The sequence below is a fragment of the Pseudopodoces humilis genome, chromosome 4 (genome assembly GCF_049639895.1).
Source record: "Pseudopodoces humilis isolate 2021_Gansu_Grassland_sample_001 chromosome 4, ASM4963989v1, whole genome shotgun sequence".
NCBI classification, from domain to species: Eukaryota; Metazoa; Chordata; class Aves; order Passeriformes; family Paridae; genus Pseudopodoces; species Pseudopodoces humilis.
This window is the reverse complement of record NC_142203.1, coordinates 48,626,816-48,651,068: the sequence shown is the minus strand read 5'-3', so window position 1 is coordinate 48,651,068 and position 24,253 is coordinate 48,626,816. Positions and strand designations below refer to the sequence as shown.

Genomic DNA, 24,253 nt, shown 5'->3' with positions numbered 1-24,253 from the left:
GTAAAAAACACACATCAATTTCTAGAAGTAATTTTTCCTTCTCCTTTTTTGACCAGTGATGGTTAAAATGCTCATCAGGGATCACTAGGTACTGATCAAGTTGTTAGTGAACTCTTCTGGGCACTGGCTAATGAATAAGTTCTTTTCATACATTCCTTTTCAGAATTTTTTCAGTACTTTGTTTATCACATTACCAATAGCTCACTTTTGTCCCACTTCTGGTCTGCACAGACTGGGAGAAGCAGGCAATGGGTAAATTTATAGATGGAAATACCTTATTACCCTAGAATCAGGACTGACCCATTTTTAGAGATACTAGTTTGAATGAACACCAAAGATTCTGGGAATTTTGTCCAAGCAATTGTGTAATATAGATAAGATGTAAATGTTATTTTGTTTGAAGGTCTGTAGCTACTGCTTTGCTTTGAGATGGGTTAATTTCGCATCTCAACAGCATTTCTGAACAGTAATGATCTCTAAGTGACATCTTTTTTCTGTGTTAATTGTGAATTAGAACTACTTTTGTTAAAACCCCATTAACTTAGAAGTTATTAAGCCATACACAGCCAAATATTTTTGTCAATACTCATTTTCACACTTTATTATGGTCCATGCTAGATGCACAGAACAGGAAAATCCAAAGAAGTCAATGCTGACATTAAAGGGTACCATCTAAAGCCACTCAGATAGTTAAAGAAACCCTTACATAACACAGCTCTAAACCACCTTGCACAGACTACGCAAAAAAGGTTCAAGTCAAAGGCAGCCTGCAATGCAGTAATTGTAAAATCCACAGAATTCAGTGGAAAAACATTAATAGGCCTCTGTAAGAATACCAAGGCTTCACATTTACACTATTATCACCATCTTAAAGTGGAAATTAGGCCAAGAACAATACACGTTCTTAGAAATCACCCTAATGTTAATGTCTTGCACATCCTTCCAGCACAGAGAATGCTTTGTTAACATGTACTTAATACTAATTGCTAATAGACTGTATTCCCTTACAAAGTAATCTTGGAGACAAAACCTTCCTTCTTTCAAAACAAGCAGACAGAGCAAGACTTGTTTTCTTTGAGTAGATTGCCATACCATGCCCCTTGTAGCTTGCCTCAATACACCTGGTGTGTTTATTCATCTAAAACTTTTCCGATGTGTTTAAAAACTCTACCCCAGTATTTGGATAGTAGACAGATTCACATTTTTATTCACTGCATGTGCAGTGCATAACAGAAGTCAGTCAAAAGTCATGACGGCTTGCCACAATTTCAGTAACTGAATTCTGACAAGTGACTTTGGATTTACCCCAGGAGCTGCCAAATCTACAGGAATTAAAAGTTCACAATTCACATAAAATGTGTGGATATTCTGCCCTCTTTGAGTTGCACCTATGAATGGAGAGAAATCTGTTTTCTCAGTGTAGTGATACATTTTTAAAGCACAAAGGGGAACTCCAGAGGCATGTAAAGTCTGATAATTTCAATTAAGCTCATGAAGCTATGAGAATTTATGCCAAAGGGCTTGCCTATGCTGCCTCAAAGCTTGCTGCTGAAAATGATACATATTTGCTAACCTAAGAATGTATTTTCCACTGTCCAGCAGCTAGTTAAGAAGATTAATGACTGCTTTGTAGTTTCAATTAAACTCCTTTATCACCAACAGGGACCAAACAAGTTTTGATTTCAAAAGTACTGCTTAAGAAAGAAGACCAGGGCTGCATAACACTGACATTTTATTAGAATTCATCTGTAACAAATGGAACTTGTGTCAGCAAAGAACTGATTTTCATACAGACTTTCTTTTGCCACCAATGTAACCAAGTAAGAAAATAAAAAGCACGCCTTTCATTCTGTAAAACATTTACGCGTACTACTAATTAGAGGTAATTGTATCTTTTTAAACAAGCCATTTTACAAGGTAATTTTTTAAGTTTTTCAGTCTATGCATCCAAAACAAGAGCAAAGAACACAAGTTTTTATTATCTTTGTAAAGACACTCCAAGCTTGAATGGCAAAGCCACATAACAGATGGTTATAATGAGACCTGCAGCCTTCTGATATCTGTGGAGTATCAGGGCACCAAGGGAAAAAAAAAAATAAAAAAATAAAGAAACAGAAACATAAGAAAAATGGGAGAAAATAAAAGGAAAAAAAAAGCAGTTGCTTTTTCTTTCCTTTTTACATGTTCTGTGTCTTTTAAATACATACAAGTGGATTTTGTAAGCAATTTCTTACAGATGGGTTCAAGTTATATTGGGTGTAGAATCAATAGGGCAGTGCATAGTACAAAGGTATATATAGAAAGTGCAAATCTCCTTAGAGGGTCACTCCTTCCCCCAGCCATCTTCTCTGCTATCTAACCACTCAAATAACTTTTTAAAAAAGAGCTAAATTAAAATTCTGTATAAATCATTTTCATATATTTTGTGGTGTTTTTCCCCATTGCAACTAATTACAAAATTAGACATAACTACACATACAAACGTAAATAATAGCACCGTACTGGTTATGCTGATGAAACCAATTTTAAGCTTGGAAATGTATGATGTATGTAGACAAAGATGCTCACAATTTAATTTAACTAGAATGCATATATTAGAATACAGAAAGTGGAATGCACATCAATGATGCTAAGAGCTATCGTAAGAAACAAAAAACCTGAAAGGAGTATTTAGTTGTACAACAGTTTTTCTCACAAATTGGCTCTGCTTTTTTGTATTTCTTTTACTCCCTTATTTTCATTGGAGCTTGCAAGACTGTCTGCTAGAGAAAATGCACTGATCTTTATACAGATACAGTGTTCAGAAACTTTCCTTAGTCTATGTTTTCAAAATGACACTTTATTTTGTATTTCTGATTTCATATATTTGAATTAAAGAACATGACCACACTACATAACCTGGCACTTCAATAATTATTTCAATGTATAAATCAAGAAAGAAGAAGAGAAAGAAATATAGTGCACATTCTTCTCTGGTTCAGATGTGAGTTATAGAATCTCATTCTGAGGTAGCCTTCTATAATACTTCTATTCCATATATATATATATTTATATTTCTGTTTTGATTTTTTTGGTTTTGGTTTTTTTAAATTACGAAAGTGCTCAAATACAATTGCTGGAGTTTGGTCTTTCTTAGTTTTATTTCTCATAGGAGTGGGAAAATTGGAAGAAGAACAAAAAATGTTGAGGCTACATTGAGAAGCCACAGCAATGCTCCTATTTGAAACCCCAAAGAAAGCATCCTTTGATGCTGATGTACTGACAATGGCAGAACACATGGTGACCAAGGTCAATGTAAATGGCATTCTAGAAAGAGTCTCAAGAAGTACTTCGCGCTGTTTAGAGAATTTTCCTTTTTCCTGGAATAAAATCTGTCAATCTCCAATATGTCATGTGGGCTTAGTCTTGCTAGCCTTACATGAGCCTCCCCACTGAAAGCAAGGGTTTGACTTCAGCAATCTGGTGACACAAGTGAATGAGCCGGACTTGGCCCAAAATCAATTTGGAAAAAAAATAAAATAAAAAAAAGAAAAAAAAAAGAAAAAAGAAAAGAAAGTTAAAAAATAAAAGATGCATAAGCACTGCTGATGTCAACTACTGCTACTGTGCTGCTACATCACGGCAATGTCAGATAATGAGTGACAAAGCGGGTTTGAAAAGCCAACCAGAAACAGACTTCCAATTTGTGGGCTATTCTGTTATTAGAAATATGTAAAGATAAAGGGCCTTGACTACCTATGTGTTTTGGGTTATCATTTATTACCATCCATACTTAATTAGAAACTGGTAATGCATATTTTTCAAAATTGTCTGGTACATGTATTAAAATGTTTGAAAAGAACAACAGAGATATAAACAAACTAAACTAAATACAAATAAAGGCTAACTTAAAGAAATATTATTTAAAATAGGCATCAAATATAAGGCACTCTAAATGTAAAATTAAAATAAACCCCAGCATCCCCAAACAATGCTGTATGCCACAAAACTTTTGATTTCACAGAGCAATGTGTGTTTGGCTTTGCCCTGTTACATATGATAAATGTAAATTATATAGCGCACACTATAGACAGTATACTATTGAATACAGTTTTAAAACATCTTAATACCTAGTATATTACAACATTCTCCCCTCCTAAAGGGATATGCACTGACCTTTCCCACATGCACACCTCCTACATTTAATAATATGATTTCTTATTGCACTATAGTGTTACAAATATTGAACTTCACTTGAAGCCTAAATCACATACTCTCTGTGCGTGTGTGCATGTGTGTGCTCTGTATGTGTGCAAGTGTGTGTGTTCAAGTGGAAATGCGGGTAGAAATATTATTTGGGATAGAGATGACGTTCAAATATCAATGATGTGCATTCCTCACTTCCCTTTGAAATAGAAGTTTATGGACCTTAAAAATGCAGAGATTATCAAATTGTAGTTTGATACAATTGTAGTATGTGGAAAAACTTTCCCAATGCTTTGATAAATCCAGGTACGGAAGGACTGATACGTTTATGTGCATGTGTGTGAATTTGTATCTGAATCCATCTGTATTCTCTGCAACTAAACAGAGAGTCAGAAAAGGGTAGACAGTAATACATATATCTATATATATATATATATAAAAGAGAGAGGGTGTGAGTGTGCATGTGCATATGTGCGTGTGTGTGGATGTGCTAGCAGCATCTTTATACTTTGCGCCTCCCTGTTGATTCCAAAAGAAACCAAAAAGCCCCATTTTGATTTAACTGATTACAATGGATATTTTCTTAAAGAAAAAAAAAAGCCCAAATAAAACTACAAAATTAATATCTAACAAGACTGTGGTACTGTAGGACTGCACAAAAATGTGCAAATTTTCCAAGTATCTAACATTTCTACAGCACAATATTACAGATAACAGTTCTACAGCTTAAAAAAAAAATCTACATTTTTAAACAAAAATATTAACAGTTATGCAACCTTTTCTTTAATTCACTTCATCGAATGATAAACTCTTGTTAAAAAAAGGAAAAAGTTTACACAGTTAAAAATGAAGCACAGGTCAGCAGTATCTTTACAATACTAAAAAACTAAATCAAGGACTTTCTTTTTAAACATTCCCACATTTTCCCTAAAGTGTTAGGATGAGCAGTATGATGGGAAAGGGTGATGTTGAAGTAAAGAGTCCGCTTTGTTTGAGAAGCCAGAACCCAACCTCGCAACAAATGTCTTGCACTGAACTGCAGTTCTCAAAACTCCTCTTTGCAAAAGCATGTAATCCTGAATAAGATGATCACTCTTTCTGATTAATTTCCTCTTCCCTTTAACTTCAACCAATGTCAAACCCTTGAGGTATCTGTAAATGAGATCCTTCAGACGCCTCAGTGGTCAGGATTCTTTTATTATGGTTAGGTTATTAAACTGTGAATTCTTGGTCCACATGGAATACTTCTTGTTGGGTGGGGTATTTTTTTTTGTTGTTTTTTTTGTTTTATATATCCCCAATATTTTTGTTCATTTGTTTTTTTTTTATTATTTTTTGTTTTATATATCCCCAATAATTGCTCCTTAGCTAAGAGTTAAGAAGTACTTCTAAAGCACATCGTATGGCTCAGAAGCGGCTCTCTGGATCTTAAAGGGCCTGCAATAAAAATCCACATTGGGTTTTTATGTTGCATAGTGATCAAAGCTGCCCAGATACTCCAGTGCGGCTCGATAGCAGAACTGGTATTGATCCTAGAGAAAGAAAAATAGAAAACAAATGCATCAAAAAGTCAGCTTGTTGGTTGGTTTCTAGTTTCTTTCAAATAACAGTGAATATTTTGTAGCTACAAACAAATATACTGCAGAGGCATCTGCAGTTCAACAATATTCACTTGCTGACATCAACAGAAAACCACTCTGAGTTATAACAGATGAAGACAGACGCCCATTTAATTCAACACTATTTTTCACAGAATGCAGCTTCTTTTTGTGCAGAGACTATATACCCACCTACTGACAGTCTGTTATTCTGGATGAAAACAATATCAGCATAAAGCTCTCTTCTGATAGGAACGTGCTAGGATGCTTTCCCCCATGTACTTGAAAATAAGTAGCAAAATATACAATGAATTCTACGGCTGATACAACACACTAAGTAAAAACGTCCATCATAGCCTTAATAAGGAATGCTGTATGGAAATCTGCCAGGTTAAAAATCATGTTAAGAAAGCGAAGGGAATCCCAGCCTCTCAGTAATAAAATCTTTGATGAAGATGTGAAGATAACTTGGCCTGTGGTAAGAAAAGGGCCTAAGAAAGAAATATGGTGCTAAAGGACCTTATTCACATAAAGCAGACTTCATTTCAACTATACCTCGAAGCAGAGAGAAGTTTAGTGTGGTAAGAAATTTGCTTATACCTCTGATGAATCTGACATTTATAAGTTTGAGTTACTCTCCCCTCCATAAAGCAGTCCTTTTGCACATTTATGTTAAACATTTACACTAAAATGGCACATCTGAGTACTTATTTCCAACTGCCATTCTTGGTGTAAATGATAAAAAGTGAAAAATAAAAGAACATAAAAGAAATTGCTCAAAAAACCAGGGATGTCTGTTTATTTTTCTGATAGTGCTATGTGGTAACTACAGAGGTTGCCATTGTTAAGATCACAATTAGAATTCTTTTGGAAACCAGGAAACTAATCAGATATTTGCTTCACTGAGGTGGTATGATTACTAATAGTTTATTTCTGTTGGAATAGTTGGAACAGTGGCAGAATGCATTGCACATATGCCTGAATTTTAAGTGTATGTGTGGTCCACATGAAAGTACTTTGTTTAATAAGGATTAGATTTCCTTGTGGTTTATAATGCTGAATGAAAGATCCGTTTACCACAGAATCCTGGAAGAAATGCATACACAACACTACTTCTTTCAGCAGTGGGGATGAAGGGTAGCATGCAGAAACAAGTCAAAGCAGGGGGAGGGAGCATATATTGCAGAACTGAACTCTGCATTTGTCAGGTAGACTCAAAGAAACATAGTTTTCTGTATACTGTGGTTATTTCTTGGAGCCAAAATGACAGAAAGCAGACATTTTTCATTTTGCTTATCCAGAAGAATGATGGTAATGGGAAAGAAATGGAATTAACTCTTCGGTATGGTCACAATGATTTACTTGGCTAACTGACAAGATTAAAAATAAGTATCTGTATTTTTCATATAAGTTTTTATGAAGTTGTCTTCTTAAAAGTAAAACTATCTAGCTTCTACTGGACAAATTAAATTTTCTTGTGGAAAATGGCAAACTCTGGGGAACCATTTAAAATTTCACAGACTTACTTTAAAGGCCAGTGTCAATCAAATTATACTGAATTAATGTGTGATCTAAAATATTTCCCTTTTCTTTCCCTTTTTGTTGTTTATCCTAACCAATTTGCTCTGGCTTAGTCCAGGTTTTTTGCTCAGAAATTAAGGCAAAAATTAAGCACAACATTAACTGATAATGTTTAAGCATTCTTTATGACATGAAAGAGTTCCAAGCATATGGGCCTGCCCAGGTAACTGGTTTATACTACTTATCCCTTTCTTTATTTCTCTATACCACACTTACTAGCATAGAAATTATTTATTCTACAGTTATTCTGAATGCTGAATTTACCATTATGATTTTCAGGCCAAAAAGCCACTTGCTTGGTGACACAAAGTTAAGAAAAACATGAAAATAATACAGTAGAAGTCTGAAGACATGATCAAGACCCTGCTCCCAGGGGGAAAAAAATAAAAATAAATAAGTGGGTCCATCTGCAGAGACAATTTGCTAACTTCTTTACTCCCATACATTTCTGTCAGGGAACAAGGATCAAATAAAAATGTGTGATGCATCACAAAAGGATTTTCTCAACTACCATAATTAAGGGTCCACTGCTGAAATTAATTTTTTCTTCCTCATCTTACAGTAACTACTGCAGTAACAGGAAATAGACCTTGCAATACCTTTATGGCAGATTTTACCTTGTGGTCATAGGGCCCATATATGACTTCAGATGTAACAGTAAGCATATTTTATACAGTCTCTATCTGTGCATTTTTTTGCTTGTGTGAATACCACTTATTTTCCATCACCATTGCAATATGGATACTGTTTTTCTCACCTCTGTCTGTACCATGGCTGGCCGCTGTGTCCTTAACATTTTGACAGTCTGGAAGATGTCTACAACACCTTCATATCTCATTCTTTCTAACACAATGCTCAGGGTTATGAATACTCCAGTCCTTCCAACACCCGCACTGTTGAAGAGAATAAAACAAAAAAATCAAATGTTAATTGACAGTTAATGCTGAAAGAATTGGCTGACAGATTCTTTGTGGTTACAACACACCATATGTGTACAAATTTCTGTATGGGGAGAGGCTCACTAAGCAAAATTCCACAGCAAATTACCACATTGTGTTCAAAAGAATAACTGTGCTCAAGATAACTTTACATCTACTGAGTATATCCTGACTCTCCAGTCTTCCTTGCAAAGGGACTTGGTTTGTTCATCCAGATATACAATAATCAGTGCATGGTGAAGGCAAATGTTAACATTTGTTGCCAATAACATACATTGGAACTGACAAGAGAAAATGAAGCCAAAATACATTTTATTGCTTGCTTTACTTTAGTTTGTCATGTATATGCACTGTTTTGTACATCTTCACTGTGCTATTTTACCTTTTGCTTTGAGTTAGACGTATGGATTTTCATTTAATATTGAACTTCTTCATGCATGCTCCAATTCAAATAATGGACAGAGAAAAATCTCAATTCAGGTCCTGTTCAAGTCTGGCAGTCTGGACCTTTGCTTTCCATTGCCGATATGCATTTACCATGTTTGTCTACATTAGTCTTAAAAATCTTCTTTGAGTATGTATGGCTTGTTTGCCCTCTGTTCTGTCCTGGGTTTCTGATACTAGCTTTAACTCTTAAAATGTGATGGAAATTCTTGCCATTAATTCATGCATAAAATCTTGCCATTTTCGCCAGTAGCTGTCAGCTTTTTAAATTAAACAATCACTTATTCACGAGGATTATCCTTTGCAAAAGGGACAAGTAACTACACAGAAAAAAGACTTTATAAGTCTGAACTTCTATAGGTGGAAACTAAGCCCCTTGTCATCTCACTGCTGATGTCAATAATTTCGAAAGATTTTCTCCAGCTAGATAACCTTGGGAAGCTGAATATTTATGAAAACTATTTACCGGACAGATGAATGGAATAGCATGAACAGAGAAATCCTGAAGAACTCTTGAATGTTCATATGAACTATGACAGAAATCCAGAAAATTCATGAAACTAGTGTGGAAATTGAGTGTTCAAATTTTATGTTGGAATTTCAGTGTTTGGTAGAGATCAGTACACTTCTAGGGTTATTAGGCACATGCAAATGGATTTATCAATTCTGTATAGGCTTTGTGCCTTCAGATTGCTGAAGCAAAAGGACAACTGACACTTGACAGAGTATCAGGCTGTCAGTAATGATTTACCTGTATGGGACTACAGCAGTCCTGGACATCTAAAGCAATTGTAGAGTAAAGTACCTGATGAGGTAAATTAGACAGCTAGTAATTAAGAAACATCCAGAAAAATCCTGGAACCTGCTCGTTGGGATGAGCTTGAACTTTACACACCTGATGACAGCGTGATCTAAACTAAGTAGCCCAGAAAATGACCACGAGAATGAAGGCAGATTACCATTTTACATTCTCCTTGTTCCCACTCCTGCTCTGACATTACAAAAAAAAAATAAATTCTAAACGTGTGAGAAGATTTCTGGCCTCATACATTAGACATATCTTTTTTACTTTAAAAAAAATTACTCAGAAATCTTCAGCAAAAGGAAGAAATTTACTTGTTGTCTTGTGTACTTAAAAAATCAGCAAGTACCTGAAGACACTACTTAATGAGGAAGAGAGACTAATATGGAAAGATGTCAATGCTTGCAAATCCTGACTGGTCATCAAGTGTAATGACTTAGAAAAGCCTGTGAGAAATTGATCCTGTTCCCTTTAGAGTGGCAAGCATACTTTAACATTGGAACAATTCCAATTAAAAAATGCTTAGGATTTCTAGAGTAAAGTTAAAGAAATCCTTCATGGTGCATTATGAGTCACAGTGATTTGTAATTTAGAGTAGAAACTAAAGTTAAGATGCTTTAATGAACTATGTGGATGTATTGATTTTTTGTAAGACAGAATAGGTTATTACTACAAATACATCTTGAATGCATTCTGGGAAAGGTCTTCTTCACTCTTGAGCTAAAAGCTGGAATAAAATGACTGTAAATATCGAATATCAGTTGAAGTGAAAATTTTGCTTCAAGATGAACAGTCCTTTGCTCTCTGAAATAGTTTTAAGTATTTGCCTCATGAGGTTAGAAATTTTTTAATTCAACACACTGACCTATTTGTAAAAACGCTAGGGAAAGAGAAAATTTAGGATTGTGGGTTTTGAGGGTTTACTGTGTAACAGAGAAAGCAAGCTTGTGAAAACTGTGTGCAGTGTGAAGGAGACCCAAAGGAAGTGACACTAGGGGAGTTTTAATTCACTGAAAAACTCATCATAGTACAAACTGGAGGCATTATTTTAGTCATTCCTCAGAGACTAGGAAAGTGCAGGTATCCAGGATCTTCTGCTTCCTGAAAGAAACAAACTTACTAATCTGCTAGGGACACTTCCTATTCATGCAAGCTGACTAACACTGGCAATGATGATTAGCATTACCAGTCCCTAAATTGTCATTAGAATAATGATAAAGACATTTAAAAACCACGCCATGATTACTTACACTGGATTTGACTTTATTTCTAGCAAAATAGTAGAAATCCATAATGTTACCATGAAAGATCAAACTATTTGGGAGGGATATGTAAAGTACTGTAAGCAGTATTCACTGTAGTCACAAGTGGACCAGTCTGCATGGTACAAGGAACCTAGAAGAATATTATCACTTCACTTTCTTATCTGCACAAAAGCATAAATATCACTTATTACTTCTGTCCTCTCAAAACTCATTAATGTTGAAGAATAAGGCTTATTCTTATCTGGGGTTGTCCTTCATCTCCCTTGTGTAATGAATCCTAAACAGTGCTCTGCAATGCTATTCTCCTCAGCAGGCCATAAAAAATTTTGGCCATACAAGAAAAGTAGGATCCAAGTATTCCAATACATTCGTTTTATCTATCAGATTAGGGGATCATAAAGAACTCAACTTCTGTTTACTCCTGACTTTGGAAAGATGAGATTTTTTATCTGTTTACTAGGCTCTACTAAACTCATTGATTTGTCTTCATGATAGTACTGGGTCGCTACTTGGCTTTTAGTAAGGATTTGCAACTTGTGTCAGAATTTTGCATCTCTGTTATATAAATAATAATAATATTTAACCTACAAAAAAAATAATTTCATATTACAAAAATGAGTATCTAAAATCCTAATGGAATTTATAGAAAACAATTTATTAAATAAGAGATAAAAGATAAAGATATTATTTTTGGCCATCTGCTATAGACTCTAGAATACTGTAGAGAAAATAAATAAAAAATACAAGAATATTAAAAAGCCCATGCTGGATTATTCATAACCCCTGTGCAAGCTGTTTTCATCTGCATATCAATTGCAAAGGAATTGAGGGAAGTCATCACATCAAAAATGAGCACTAAGTTCTGAAGTCAGAACTCATCAACTCAAACCTCAATTATTTCTTTGACAGGCAAAATTTCTAAACACTGCTTTCTATTCCATTCCCTTTCTTGAAATAGCTACCTTTTTTTTTTGCCTCATCTTGATTGCTACTAATGTGCCACTGAGGTGTAACTAGCTTGTTTGCAGCTAATAATTCCCACCAAAGTAAAAGCCTCACTTTTAATTTCTAGTGGAAAAAATATCAGATGTAGCAGCCCATGATAAGGCTCTTCCTATGCCTTCTGTGTGCAGCACTGACCAGACTGCTTTTATGTTGCATTAGAGGCATTTATAAGTGAAAAAAATCATATGTTTCCACATATTTCTGAAGAACCATTTCTGTATAAATGGAATATCACAAAACAGTTCCCATTTCATAAAGCTATTCATTGTGTTCCTTTTTAGATCCTCTATTTGATTACACTTTATAATAGTTCACCTCTGAAATGTTGTTTAAATATGTGCTTTTGCCACAATCAGCAATCAGCTGTAGGAAAAAAACAAATCTGCATATAGATTATTTTTAAGCTTTGTTTACTTACCTGCAATGAACGGAAATTGGTCCATCCTGACCAAATTGCTCTTTTGTTTTATGCACTTGGCCTATGAAGTCAATAAATCCTTCTCCAGACTTTGGCACTCCTTGTTCTGGCCAGTCAGTGAACTGGAACTGCCTCACTGTTCGGGACTGACCATCCTTTAACAAAAGACACAAATAATGTATCACAAAGACATGTTGCTGTGGCTTAAAGTTGGTCAGCCAATAATCATAAAGACAGTCACAAAGTAAGGATGTTAAGAGGAGCTGGGGAATGGCCAAGATCACATTTATGGAAACTCTTTCAACTGCAGTACTACGGTCTGAAGCTTTTGTATTGGCCCAGAAGTGTTATTGTTAGTTTCATTAACAATATTGCATGGATTTGTTTCCATACTACATAGGAGAGTTTTCTGGCATTCTTAAGGTGTAAAAAGTGTGCCTGAGCCCAAAGGCATAAAAAACCCATGAGGGTATCTTTTTTTGTATGTTATGTTTTGAATCCTGTGGACTACAAATTCTTTTATATACAGATCAGGTAGAATAAGGTCATCTAATCTGACTTTCCATTTCTGAGATATGCTCAACTACTTCACAGTAGGAATATCTTTACTGGTAAGACTTGTTTAGGCATTGCCCTCCTTGCAAATTTTTTCTCTAATAGTAAGCTGCTTTCTATAAGGTGAACATTTTTCCTGGAAGAAGATGGATAAACAAGCCAGTTGTTTAACAAATTTCCCTTCAATAATGATTCATTTAATTCATTAACAGCTTGGAGTTAGTTAAAATTGAGAGGAAGGGCTTCCTTTCTCAAAACAAGCCATCTGAAGCTCTTCAATCTGGATGGTTAGGAATACTAACAGCACTTCTTTAAAGCACAGAATACAACATCATAATTATTTTTATAATGAAGTCTCTAGAATTACTAAATGCCAACTTGTGCTATATGCCTATTTGATGAGTAAAAAGTCAGGACAGAGAAAAAATGCAAAACAAATGGATAAAGCAAATTCATTCTTCATTTTCAAACATTCATGATATTGACACTCGATCTGCACAGCTGAAATGCTCAAAATCATGGCAATATGAGCTCCTGATGTTAACTGGTGTCTCTAGACATTATGTTTTCTAAGCATTCACCCTCTCATGTCTTCAAAATGGTCTTCTATTAAGTGAAACTCATGAAAATTTTAAATTTCTTCTAAGTAAAAGTCTTGGAAAATTAAAATTAATTCTGTAGATTCCTCTCAAAAAGCAGCAAGCTATGCTGGAGGCTAGAACAATCTTTCTCTCTTTTTCCTTAGAGCACAAGCAGTCAGCTGTTACAGACCTTTGAAATTATATAAAAGTGATTTTAAATATAACCAAAGGAAACCCCAATACTTTGCTTTTATATATCCTCTGGTTCTGTGGGATTTTGCCTCCTGTGTCTCAGATGAGTGAGGAAAACAGAAAAAATGTGTGTGTGTACCAGCAACTACTCCATGAGAGGACACCCATACTGTTTACTTCCACTAGACCACTCTGACAATTTAGTAGTCTGTATCTATGAAACACTTTTCTCCACTTAAACAAATATGTAATGTTTGAAAATATTCATCCAATTTGATTTCTTGTGGGCATCAACACAAAAAACTAAATGTTTACTTCCAAAATGGTATTTTGTTAATACAAACATCTCTGATAATGGTCTCTGTAATCCCACTTTCCTCCAAATAATGAAATTGCATCCTCCAGATAGCTTTAGGCACATGATATAAATTTATCAAGAAGACACAAGTACAGGTTGATTCCCTTCAAAATAACCTTCCATTCTTCTAAAGTAAAGAAAAAAACCCCCTGAAATCTGACTTACTTGCAATATATTGTTAAGGAGATGGAAACTCTTCAGCAATTTCTGACCCTGATAGGGCTTAGACTAAATAACAATAACATTTTCCAAGTAGAAAAAGTAAGAAAGACACTAATTAACTTAAGTTCAGTCTGTCACTGGAAAGTTAACGTATTTCTATGTCATAAATAGATGTAATGGTAAATATTTATTTTTTGGTGCGTATATATCAACTGTACTAGTATGTTTCATGATTTCAGTAACTTAGTATTCCAATGCAAGTCTGTGAAATGAAAATAACCTCTGTTATTTAATGTTATTTAATGAGCAGAGAAGTAAAGTTACTTAGTCTATATTAGACTAGCATTAAAGCATATTGGGAACTGATCTGCAATTTTTTACAGTTCCCTCTGCTACTGACATTATAAAGAGTGTTGATTTCTTTTAATGAGATTCTTGCCAACAGTGGTCCAGATACAAATGCCAAATTTTATTAAAATCTTTACTTTCAAATACTGTGACAGTTTGCACAGTTAGTTATCAAAATAAATACTTTCAGATCCCTATGTGGCACAGAGGGCTTTCAATGTATCATCCTATTTGGTGACTGACCGTTTGGATTTATTCTTCCTGCTCACAAGGGATATTAAATTGTCTTTTGATTAGGCTTTAGAATTTATAATACTCTCTTACAGCCATCTCTAATAGTTAACCTTAAATAAGACTGGCCCAACATATTGATCTCTTGAGTTTCCAGAGAAAGTGAGTACAAAGCAGTCCGAAGCAATAACTTGAAAACGTTACAGAGGTCAGTTTCACTGTACGACAACTCACAGTTCAGTTTCAGAAATAACAGAGAGTTCCACACCAGACACTTGCTGCTGGCACCTACACAGGTACAGTGCCTCATTTTTTGTCTCTGTGGAAGAAGTGGTCATCTTGGGTCTGCCAGAGCATGGATGGTATTGTAACAGTACAGATGGATTTGGAGATGAGAGGGAGAGAGGACGTTTGCAATCACTCCAGCATTTACTCTTTGAGTGCAACAATTTAGTCAAATGATCTCAATTACTGGGTGTGACAGCCACAAAAGCCTAACTAGAGGAAAACTATAATGTACATTTTGGTAATTTTTTCCCATTTCTTCCAGTAAATTTGGAAGGAGCTATAGTTTTCCAGCATAACCAGAAAATTTAGGATGGTGCTGTCTGCTCACCGAGGAGTTTAAAAAAATTTGGATCATCATGATATAGAGGTTTTTAAAATTTGAGGAGCAACAATATGTAATAGTAAAAATGACATACCAGAACTTTCAATGTGCTTAATGCTTTCTAAAAGAGGTTTATTAATACAATATAAAATAATTATATTAAGTTATGGCTAATTTAATTATTTGACCCTTTTTTACTGATTTGATAGCTGTAGGTAAGCAATTCTTAAATATTTTACTTCAGTACAAAGTCTTGAAAAAACTTCTTTAAAATATAAAATGTTTGGAGACACTTCAATTACTGCTATGGCATTTTGTTATAACTGTAATTTTGTCATCAGAGCTTTGTGAAGTATGTCACATAATAACTCTTCCAACTTGAAAAAAAATTTTTAATAGAAAATCAATTAAAACTATCAGGACATTTGCAGTAAAACTGGATTTGACTATCTCTGCTTACAAGCATGTTTAACGACTGAAGCTAGAAGCCTGTTCTCCACTTTTCTTAAGCACAAATGGGCTAGAAAAGCTATGAGTCATGATCCTTACTACATTTCAAACAGAAAGAACATCAGATCCAATATATCTACAGTTTCTTTACAAAAACCTACACTTAAATCTCATTTGCCAAACAAAACGTTCATATGCTAACTTGATTCAATACTAACAATACTACCCAGTTTTACTTGACGTTCACATTAAAAGCAGTGGTCTAATTAACTATGAGGAAATCTAATATTTTGGATGCTGACAGGCAGCTCTGAGCAGACTTTCATATTATTCCTGCTATTTTGCTTGAACAAGTATTATTCCACAGTGCCTAGAGAAACAAAGGCTGACAGTATGTTTTCCTGCCATGCAGACTGAAGTGCTAGAAATCAAGTCTGAGAATTGAGTGCCAAATATATATTAAAAGTTTATGTATGTTTTGGACTCAGGAATTCAGATAAGAAATGAAGTATGAAAATGAGGATGCTAAGGTCACAGCTGCATGTATCTGCTCTGCAGATATACTAGAGAGCTGAAAATATGCTATATAAAAATTCAAATTATAATGTGCAAAGCTTGTCCAGCTTTTCATATGAATGTCATTTGCTCTGCAGTTTTAAAATCCCAGTGTATTAACCTTCATACTCAGTCAGCCTCAAGGGTGGTGCAAAACAACAAAACAACACTCTATATGGCAAAAATTGTACCCAATAATGATCAAGGAGAAAATGAGGAAAAAGAGGAAAATGGTCCTCAAATAATCTAATGTATTTTGGCACAAATAGTTCAGAACTATAAAATTTTGCTGCCCAGATGCTAGATCTGAATGAAATCAATCATTCCTACAGAAAGATCCCATTTATTTAAAAATAACTTAATCTGCTTTTTTATTATTGCAAATATAAAGTATATCTCTACGGTTTTCTTAATAATAACAAAAAAATTAAAAAACCCTGAACACAGAAAAATAAAGAAATAGACATTGTCTTTTAAACTTATGGGAACAAGTGTAATGTTATGTTGACTTACCCTTGCATCTGTAACCTTGAATTCCCTCAGAATATACTGTGGCATATTGTACTCTGCCATTGGATCTACCACAAAATACTGATATCTGGCTGAGCGCTCTGCAGGCCAGTACTGGTGGCATTTTTCCTATGAAATAACAAAGTAAAATACATTTTAAAATAAATAAAGTATACAAAGTAAAATACATTGAGAGCACTACCATAAACTGTTATAAACTGTTTTTTACTCAGCTAAGTATAATAATCATGGAAAATGCCAATAGTGACAGGAATGGGAGCTGCTTGTGTTGGTGTAGAGCAAAAAATTATCTCTAATACTGCAATGCAAAGGGTTTCTCATTGGCTGCTGTATATCTGAAGTTGCTTATACTTCTGCTCAGTTTTGTTGTCTGTCAGTGACAAGAGCTATCCTTAATCTAATTTTCAATGGTGAATTTTTATCTCAATTTAAATCTTGATACCACCTTCAAGTTTTCCTCCTTTTTGCTTGTTGGAGCAAGTCCCCCCAGCCTCAGTCACAACTATCTCTGCATCCACCAGCCATGTCCTAAATAATCCCTACTCTCTCAGACACGTGGCCTAACTCAGATTTCAGTTATCAGATGCCAGCTTTCTCTTGACATAATCCTTTCCAGATAGGAGACTGCTTCATTCTTTCCAGTATACAGAGTACCAATGACAAGAGTTTAGAACTGTAGACTGGGGGCTGAAACTTTAATGTGCAGCACAGAATACACAGATTCAGATCTAAAGAATACCACACTTTCTTTCAATATTTTTACAAGGAGATGCTGCAAAAGTGAAGTTTCCAAATAAGAGATCTTTCTTTTTCAACAGACAGCAATGGTCTCTCTCTGCATACCTTGGAATATCAGCATGCAAACCCACTTGCTGAATCTCAGTGTGTCCCACGAAAATATGCCATGTCTAGTTTGTCTATTGCAACGCATCAGCAGGATGGAAAAACTTATACCTCGTGACCAGGAAGGCCACTCCCATTTCAAAAAGAGAAGGAATCAAAATTCTCATCTTTAGATGTTCCCAACCATGAAATATTTTAATGAAAACAGCTTCTGTAACCAACACTTTAATAAAGGAATATTGCAGCAGTACTTACTCTGCCCATTTCTCGTAGCTTAGTGAGCATGACCACAATTGTAGAATTATGCTCCCAGAGCATTCTCCAGAAGTCTTCAGTTGTTTCTGCTAAAGGACCCTGTGTAGCTATGTAAGCTTGTTGTTTCCTATGTTAAAAAAAAAAAATAAATAAACAATGTAAATTAATAGTATTATTTTAATCAAAAAAAGTGGATTTATTCTCATATTCTTTGTTTATATGAAAACATTATCTGGAGGGAAAATATATATACTATTAATAATGAGCACATTAAAACCTTATTATGATTGTTTAATCAAACTATGGCTTTTTATTTTTAGAACTTTGAGAGGAAAATTAGTCTGTTAATATTATGATGTATGACTTTATCATTATTATTTAAATTTTAATGCAACTCTAATTGCTCAATTTTGTATGCTGTAAAAAGCACTTAAAAAACACTTAGTTGTGCTGGTTCATTTTATAGAAATAACTGTCTAACAATCTATTAAGTTTAGGAATTATAGCATCAAGCAGTTTCTTTATTAACTTCATTTCAACAGTCTGATGCCTCCAGCAAAAGTAAGGCAGGAAGAAAATTTGGGAATGGAGTGTGAATTTCCAGGCCCTAATATCCTATTGGTGGAAGCTGCAAAGAAATCATTAAAAGATTGGATCAGCAGCTTTAAAAGATGATGACCAGTTTGTGCTGTTCTAGCTTCTTTCAAGCAACAGAAACACCTTTGTGAGTGATAGTGGAGATGAAGTTTATTTTCAGTTATGATCTGAGGCTCAGATAATTATCTCTGTGGTTATGGATACTCAGGCACACCTAAACTGTGGCAAACAGAGGGAAACTGCCATTTCCTTTGATGCCTCTTTGAACTAGCTGCTCTAAGTCAGCTGAGGGCATATTGTTCCCTGCTGTCACAGAGATGCCGGTGGGTTGCACATCTGTTTACATACAAAAGGCTTTTGGTAGTTAGGTCAAGCTTAGTCAGGGTTCCAGGACCATAGGTTATCACCATGACACATAGAGTGTATCTCCTGCATCTTATTTCTATATATCCCTTTAAGCAGAATAACTGTGAAGAAATAGGGGCCCAAATCATGAGCATGTTTAAAAATCTCATTACCTTTCAGTGTGTAAAGTGTACTGAGAGCTTTCAGTGGCTTAAGCACAGGTAAAAATATAATGTCTAAGATTCTATGTAATTTACAAAATATTTCTATATTACATGGGGAAAAATATAAACCCATTATAGAATTTTAAAAGCACCCAATCAAACATGCCCTGAACAGATAGAAAAAAAAATTACTAGATTTCAATACTAAGTTTTGTTATTTTAAACACAATTACATGAACAATTTTGTAAGCATTTTAAACAGTATAAGGATAAGAACACATCACTATTTGTACCTGTATCCGTCAATGAAACTGGCATTAATATAATCAGAGCCTTCTACTCCTCGAATAGGCTGCAAGCATACCCTTGTGGATTCATATGGCATAATATTGACAAGGCGATTTTTGAATTTATTACATGGAAGATTGGCACTGATGAATCTTGAAGTGTGAGCCTTAGAGCTAGCAAGACGCTGTTGAAAACAAATTAAAAAATTAAGGCCAGGTATAACAAAGACAAGTGATGCTCTCAAGTTTTATAATCTCTGCTCAGTAGCTATTAATGAGTAATTTCAAATTCAGATGCTTACATTTCCACATTCTATTGCATTACCCAAATATTGTAAAGCTTCTTTAGTACCTTATACAAGTACAATGTCTGCTCCATTAGTGCATTTGGACAAATTCCAGTATTAAACCTCTACACAAACACATATTTCAAGATATAATAAAAATAAAGGAACAGCAAGGTTAAATCACCCTCAACTGAATGGTTCTTGTCCAGACACCCACTGAGAATTGAATTGTACTTTTTAGAAAGAACCATCTTCCTAACTTAAAATTTTAGTCTAATGGTGTCTTTTATCTTTTGATTACTGGAAACAACTGGTGGAGAACAGAGAAGCTTTAGCATCACACTATTTGATTTTGGTTACCCACAACATAAAATCCCAGTACCTTAAATTCCAGTTCCATTCCTGTGACATTCTCGCCTGTTTCTATCTGTGTCAGCTTCTGGATATATGCATACAGGTTTCTGGCTGGCACTTCGGTATTTCCACATGTCACTGCTTCCAGCAGTGCATCATGGATAAAGATGTATTGGTCCTCAGTTTGAACCATGTAATTCCTCTGTGCTCTCATTAGAGTTACGTGGCCATAAATATCTACAGTCTTTTCATGCTTTATTCTCTCTAACATGGCATCTATCACAATGAAACAGCCAGTCCTGCCGACTCCAGCACTAAAAGAAATGAACACGGGAAAGAAAACATGGACTGTTTCATTCACTGTGCTTACTTTTACGTCATTCAAGTGTTAACGTTTTGTGATGCTGATTTAAACAGCACATTTCTGAATATGAACATCAGCTTTTATGAAAGAGGTTGGTGCCCTGAAATAAGTAAACTCCTTAAACATCCATTACAAGCAATTGAGAACACAGAATGCTTTTATATGAGATCTTTGCATCTTGCAATTTCAGGTTTGACTATAACAGAAGTAAAACACCTTGCAACATGTTCTCAAAATGTATGTCGTAAAAATGGAAATTACTGGAGATGATGAATCCTCTAAGAATTCAAGCTTTATTTGTAGCATGAGATAATCTAAGTTTAATGACATAATCTAAATCATTAAACATGCTGTTGTTGCTATTCTCTTTACAGGTAAATAGAGAGGTAAATTTATTGGCAAACAATAATCTAACAGAAAATAAGACTTACATATTTCTATCATACTCTGCTGGTAAACTTTCAGGCCATCTTCCAGCCCTACTGGTGGGGCTTCTGTTAACACAGTTTGTTCTGTCCTTTGCTGTTTCATTTGGCTAGGACATACTGTTAGTCTTTGCAATGCAGACCCATGACTAGATAGCTGTGCTAGCTGTAGGCTGGGGGAAATCCAACTGTTTGGACACCAACTGGATCAAGTTGGACCACCTTTTTGAAGCCATGAGTATGACTGAACTTTACCAAGTTTTGTTTCAACTACTTGCATACATGTAGCTAAACAAAGCTAAAGTGTAAAATGTAACCGGGTTTGTACATCATTTTCCTGTCCAGAATCACATCATGCCTGTGACAATGAATGACAGTTTCAGGCTTTCTAAATGCCTAACTTTTTTCGGTTAGTGACTGAAAATGAAGTACATGGTATAGTAAGCAATGGTTTATAAACCTCAAGACACTGAGATTAACTAAATTAAGAATATTTAAGAACCCCACAAAGTGCAATTTTTTGAGCATAAATAGAAAAAACCAAAAATAATTATAACCCAGCTTCTAGAGGACAACTATATAAAAGCCAAAACTTCTCACAGTTTCTATATTTTCCAGAGATATTAAATATCATAAGTCTATCCTGAAATTGATAAGCAAGGTCAAACATTGATTTCTTGCATCACACCTTAGGAATTCTTGCCAATTGCAAACTGAATTTCCTGATAACCAAATCAGAAGGAAGTACAGAATGGAATACTATTTTATCTAATATGCAGTGAAGACAGCAGATTTTCATATTGTTAATCATGTATTGCCATAGATTAATCCTCCAAGCAGCAGATCCCCTTAAAACAGCTCAGGACTTCTGCTAACAGACCAAATGCATCAATCTCAACTTTCTTGGATGCCACTCTGACAAGAATTAACCAGTATTCTGATTTTAAGAAAATTTACCTATTCATCAGTTGGAGTTATAGAGAAGGAAAAAATAAAGAGAAACAAAATGATGGCTATCGTAACTGAACAGTTGTTCATTTACCTTGTATAACAAAAGCTCTGCTTTTCAGAAAAAGCTGTTGAAATTAACATGGCTAAAAATCATGGAGAAAATGTCTAAAAGCTGTCTCACTGTTATGATTTTGTTTTTTTTTTTCTTTTAATATAAATTTAATATAAAGACACATTTGTATGTCAGGTTGGTTTATATCAAGTTTTAAACCGTTCCTTCAATGATTACTCTTCACATTCAGTTTTTATCAGTTTAGTAAGTGTGTGCCGAGTGAGAAATATGAAAGTTTGGCAGTGCAGATTTTCTCAGTAATCTAGAATGTGGTTATTTTTCCTATAATGTACTAAAATGTGATTTCAACATCATGTTTATAATTGGATATACCATTTTTCAGATTTTTCAGAACATCAAAAAGGTCACTGGTACCTGCAGACCACAACTGCAAAATCCTAAACCAGTAAAAAGCTTCTACCTTCAGCTGGAATGAGCAATTTTCTGTTCTTCTTTTCATGTCTTTAATTATCTTATGTCTTTTATTATATATTTTTATTTTATTTTTTTCATGAGCAAACTCAAAGAATCATAGTTATTAGCATATTCTAACAAAGAAAATATTTGCTAGTCTACTGGTTTATGCAGAAGTTATGAAGATCATGAAAGCAGATGCAAATATTATGCACTCATTTCATGGTAAGGATGAAGGGGCTGACACACTACATTTATGGAGGCATTTGGCCTCACTGGGCTCCTGACACACATCTCTATGGACCATTTTATCCAGCAAGATATTTTACTCCTTTAAGATGTTCACTACATTCTAGTTCTGCCCATTATAAATGAGCTGTGTGTACCAAACTACTCTCTTGACTTTCCACATTAAAATGGAAGGAGTGCCATGAAGATTTTAACTCCTCTTTGAAATGTGCTTTCTGCCCCCAAGACCTTCTAACTCTAAACTACAATAGCTTATCATATAAAAGAAACCTACCCTATCCTAATTTTTTATCCCATTTCTCTTTCTCTTCTACTAGCACACAGCCTTCTTAATATGGTATGATACAATACTGGGAAGCCATGCAGTTTGAATCTCCACCAGTAAGCCACTGAAACATAAAAAGAAATTCCCCGTCTTTCATCTACTAACCATAATTCAGATAATTCAGATAATAAGAATAATTTCACAAAATTTTTACTACTTTTGCTATTGACTTTCTTGCCCTTTTGGTTTGCATCTTCTCGTGTTGCTGTCAAACTTAGAATTTTCATTTCATTTAGTAAAAGAATTATTACATTTTCAGTCTGAAAACCTATATATCTGTTAAATAGACATGCCTAGGAAACTTTTACTGCTCCAAATATTGTCATTTACAGTATTATAACATTTGTTTTCAATTTCTAAAATCATGACTGACTCAGTCCCACAAGCTGAAACATGCTTAATGTCCTGTGATGCAATATAGCTACAATAGCTACAATTCAAAAAAGGAAAATGAAGAGGCATAAGGGGGACATTCTGAATTCAAATCACTGTATGGATGTGTTAAAGGTTGGCTTTTGTGATTAATTTGTAGCTGTTTAAATGATGACCCTTTACTGATACTTCAGTGATTTGGCAGAGGAAGGCAGTGTAATTACCAGTATTCACAGATCATTTAATTGGAAGCAAAGACAGTAAAATATGGACCAAAAATCATGTAGGACATTTTTTGACTTCTATCAGGGGAAAATTTTATTGAATATTACTGTTTCAGATTGAATGAAGCTTGCATTTATAAACTGAAAGTACATGAAATTGCTTGTGATATGGGAAATATATAAAAAGGTCTGGGTTTTATTGAGGAACTTCTAATGATTGATTAGATTCCAATCCCACAGAAATTCTGTAGTCATTCTGACAAGAGCAATATTTAGATTATTTTCCCATTTTGTGGTAAGGAAATTAGAACAGAGCAGAAAATCACCACCCTGGCCAGGAAGCAGCTAAAAAAGCCCCTTATAAAATCACTGAACATCCTTTTGAGAAGAAACATGTGAACAAAATAACATAAAGACCTTGTGCAAAAATGTAAACTGAAATTTCATTTTAGAGGAGATACTGGATTCCTTCAAGAATTATATAGCAGATTATAAGAGATCTTTGAGAATTTTGTATGCAAGTGTACACTCTTTCCTTCTCACTGTGGTTATGGCAGACAACAAGGATGGTATTCAGCATTTTTTAGGTGCTTTAGCAAATGTACGACTTCACTGACTGAATTTTCTTCATGCCTAGGCTATGCATGGAGGCAATGATATTTATCACTGAAGTCACATAAATTGTCTGAAAAAGAACATGGAATGAAAAAATTCAGAAAACAGGAGAATATTTCACTACAAGCAGATATAAGGTTCAGTCTAGAACTCTTCCTAGTTTTCATAGTTAGTAGACAAAAGCATGGGATAGTCACAACCCAAAAGCCAGGCTTATATCGTTCTTCCTTTATGGCATTTTAATACAATTTTTCCTTCCAG

General features: G+C 34.6%; 1 protein-coding gene across 1 annotated transcript in view; it reads right to left on the bottom strand.

Moving 5' to 3' along the window:
* Positions 1 to 1,760: 1,760 nt before the first annotated feature.
* Positions 1,761 to 24,253, bottom strand: part of PTPRD (protein tyrosine phosphatase receptor type D) — a 369,133-nt gene continuing 346,640 nt past the window's right edge. The window contains exons 30-36 of the mRNA XM_088054032.1: positions 19,970 to 20,255; positions 19,307 to 19,485; positions 17,908 to 18,034; positions 16,792 to 16,917; positions 12,237 to 12,391; positions 8,122 to 8,257; positions 1,761 to 5,717 (exon numbers count right to left, since the gene is read on the bottom strand). Coding sequence (XP_087910158.1) covers positions 5,649 to 5,717; positions 8,122 to 8,257; positions 12,237 to 12,391; positions 16,792 to 16,917; positions 17,908 to 18,034; positions 19,307 to 19,485; positions 19,970 to 20,255 — 1,078 coding nt within the window. The 3' untranslated portion in view covers positions 1,761 to 5,648. The remainder of the gene's footprint in view (positions 5,718 to 8,121; positions 8,258 to 12,236; positions 12,392 to 16,791; positions 16,918 to 17,907; positions 18,035 to 19,306; positions 19,486 to 19,969; positions 20,256 to 24,253) is intronic.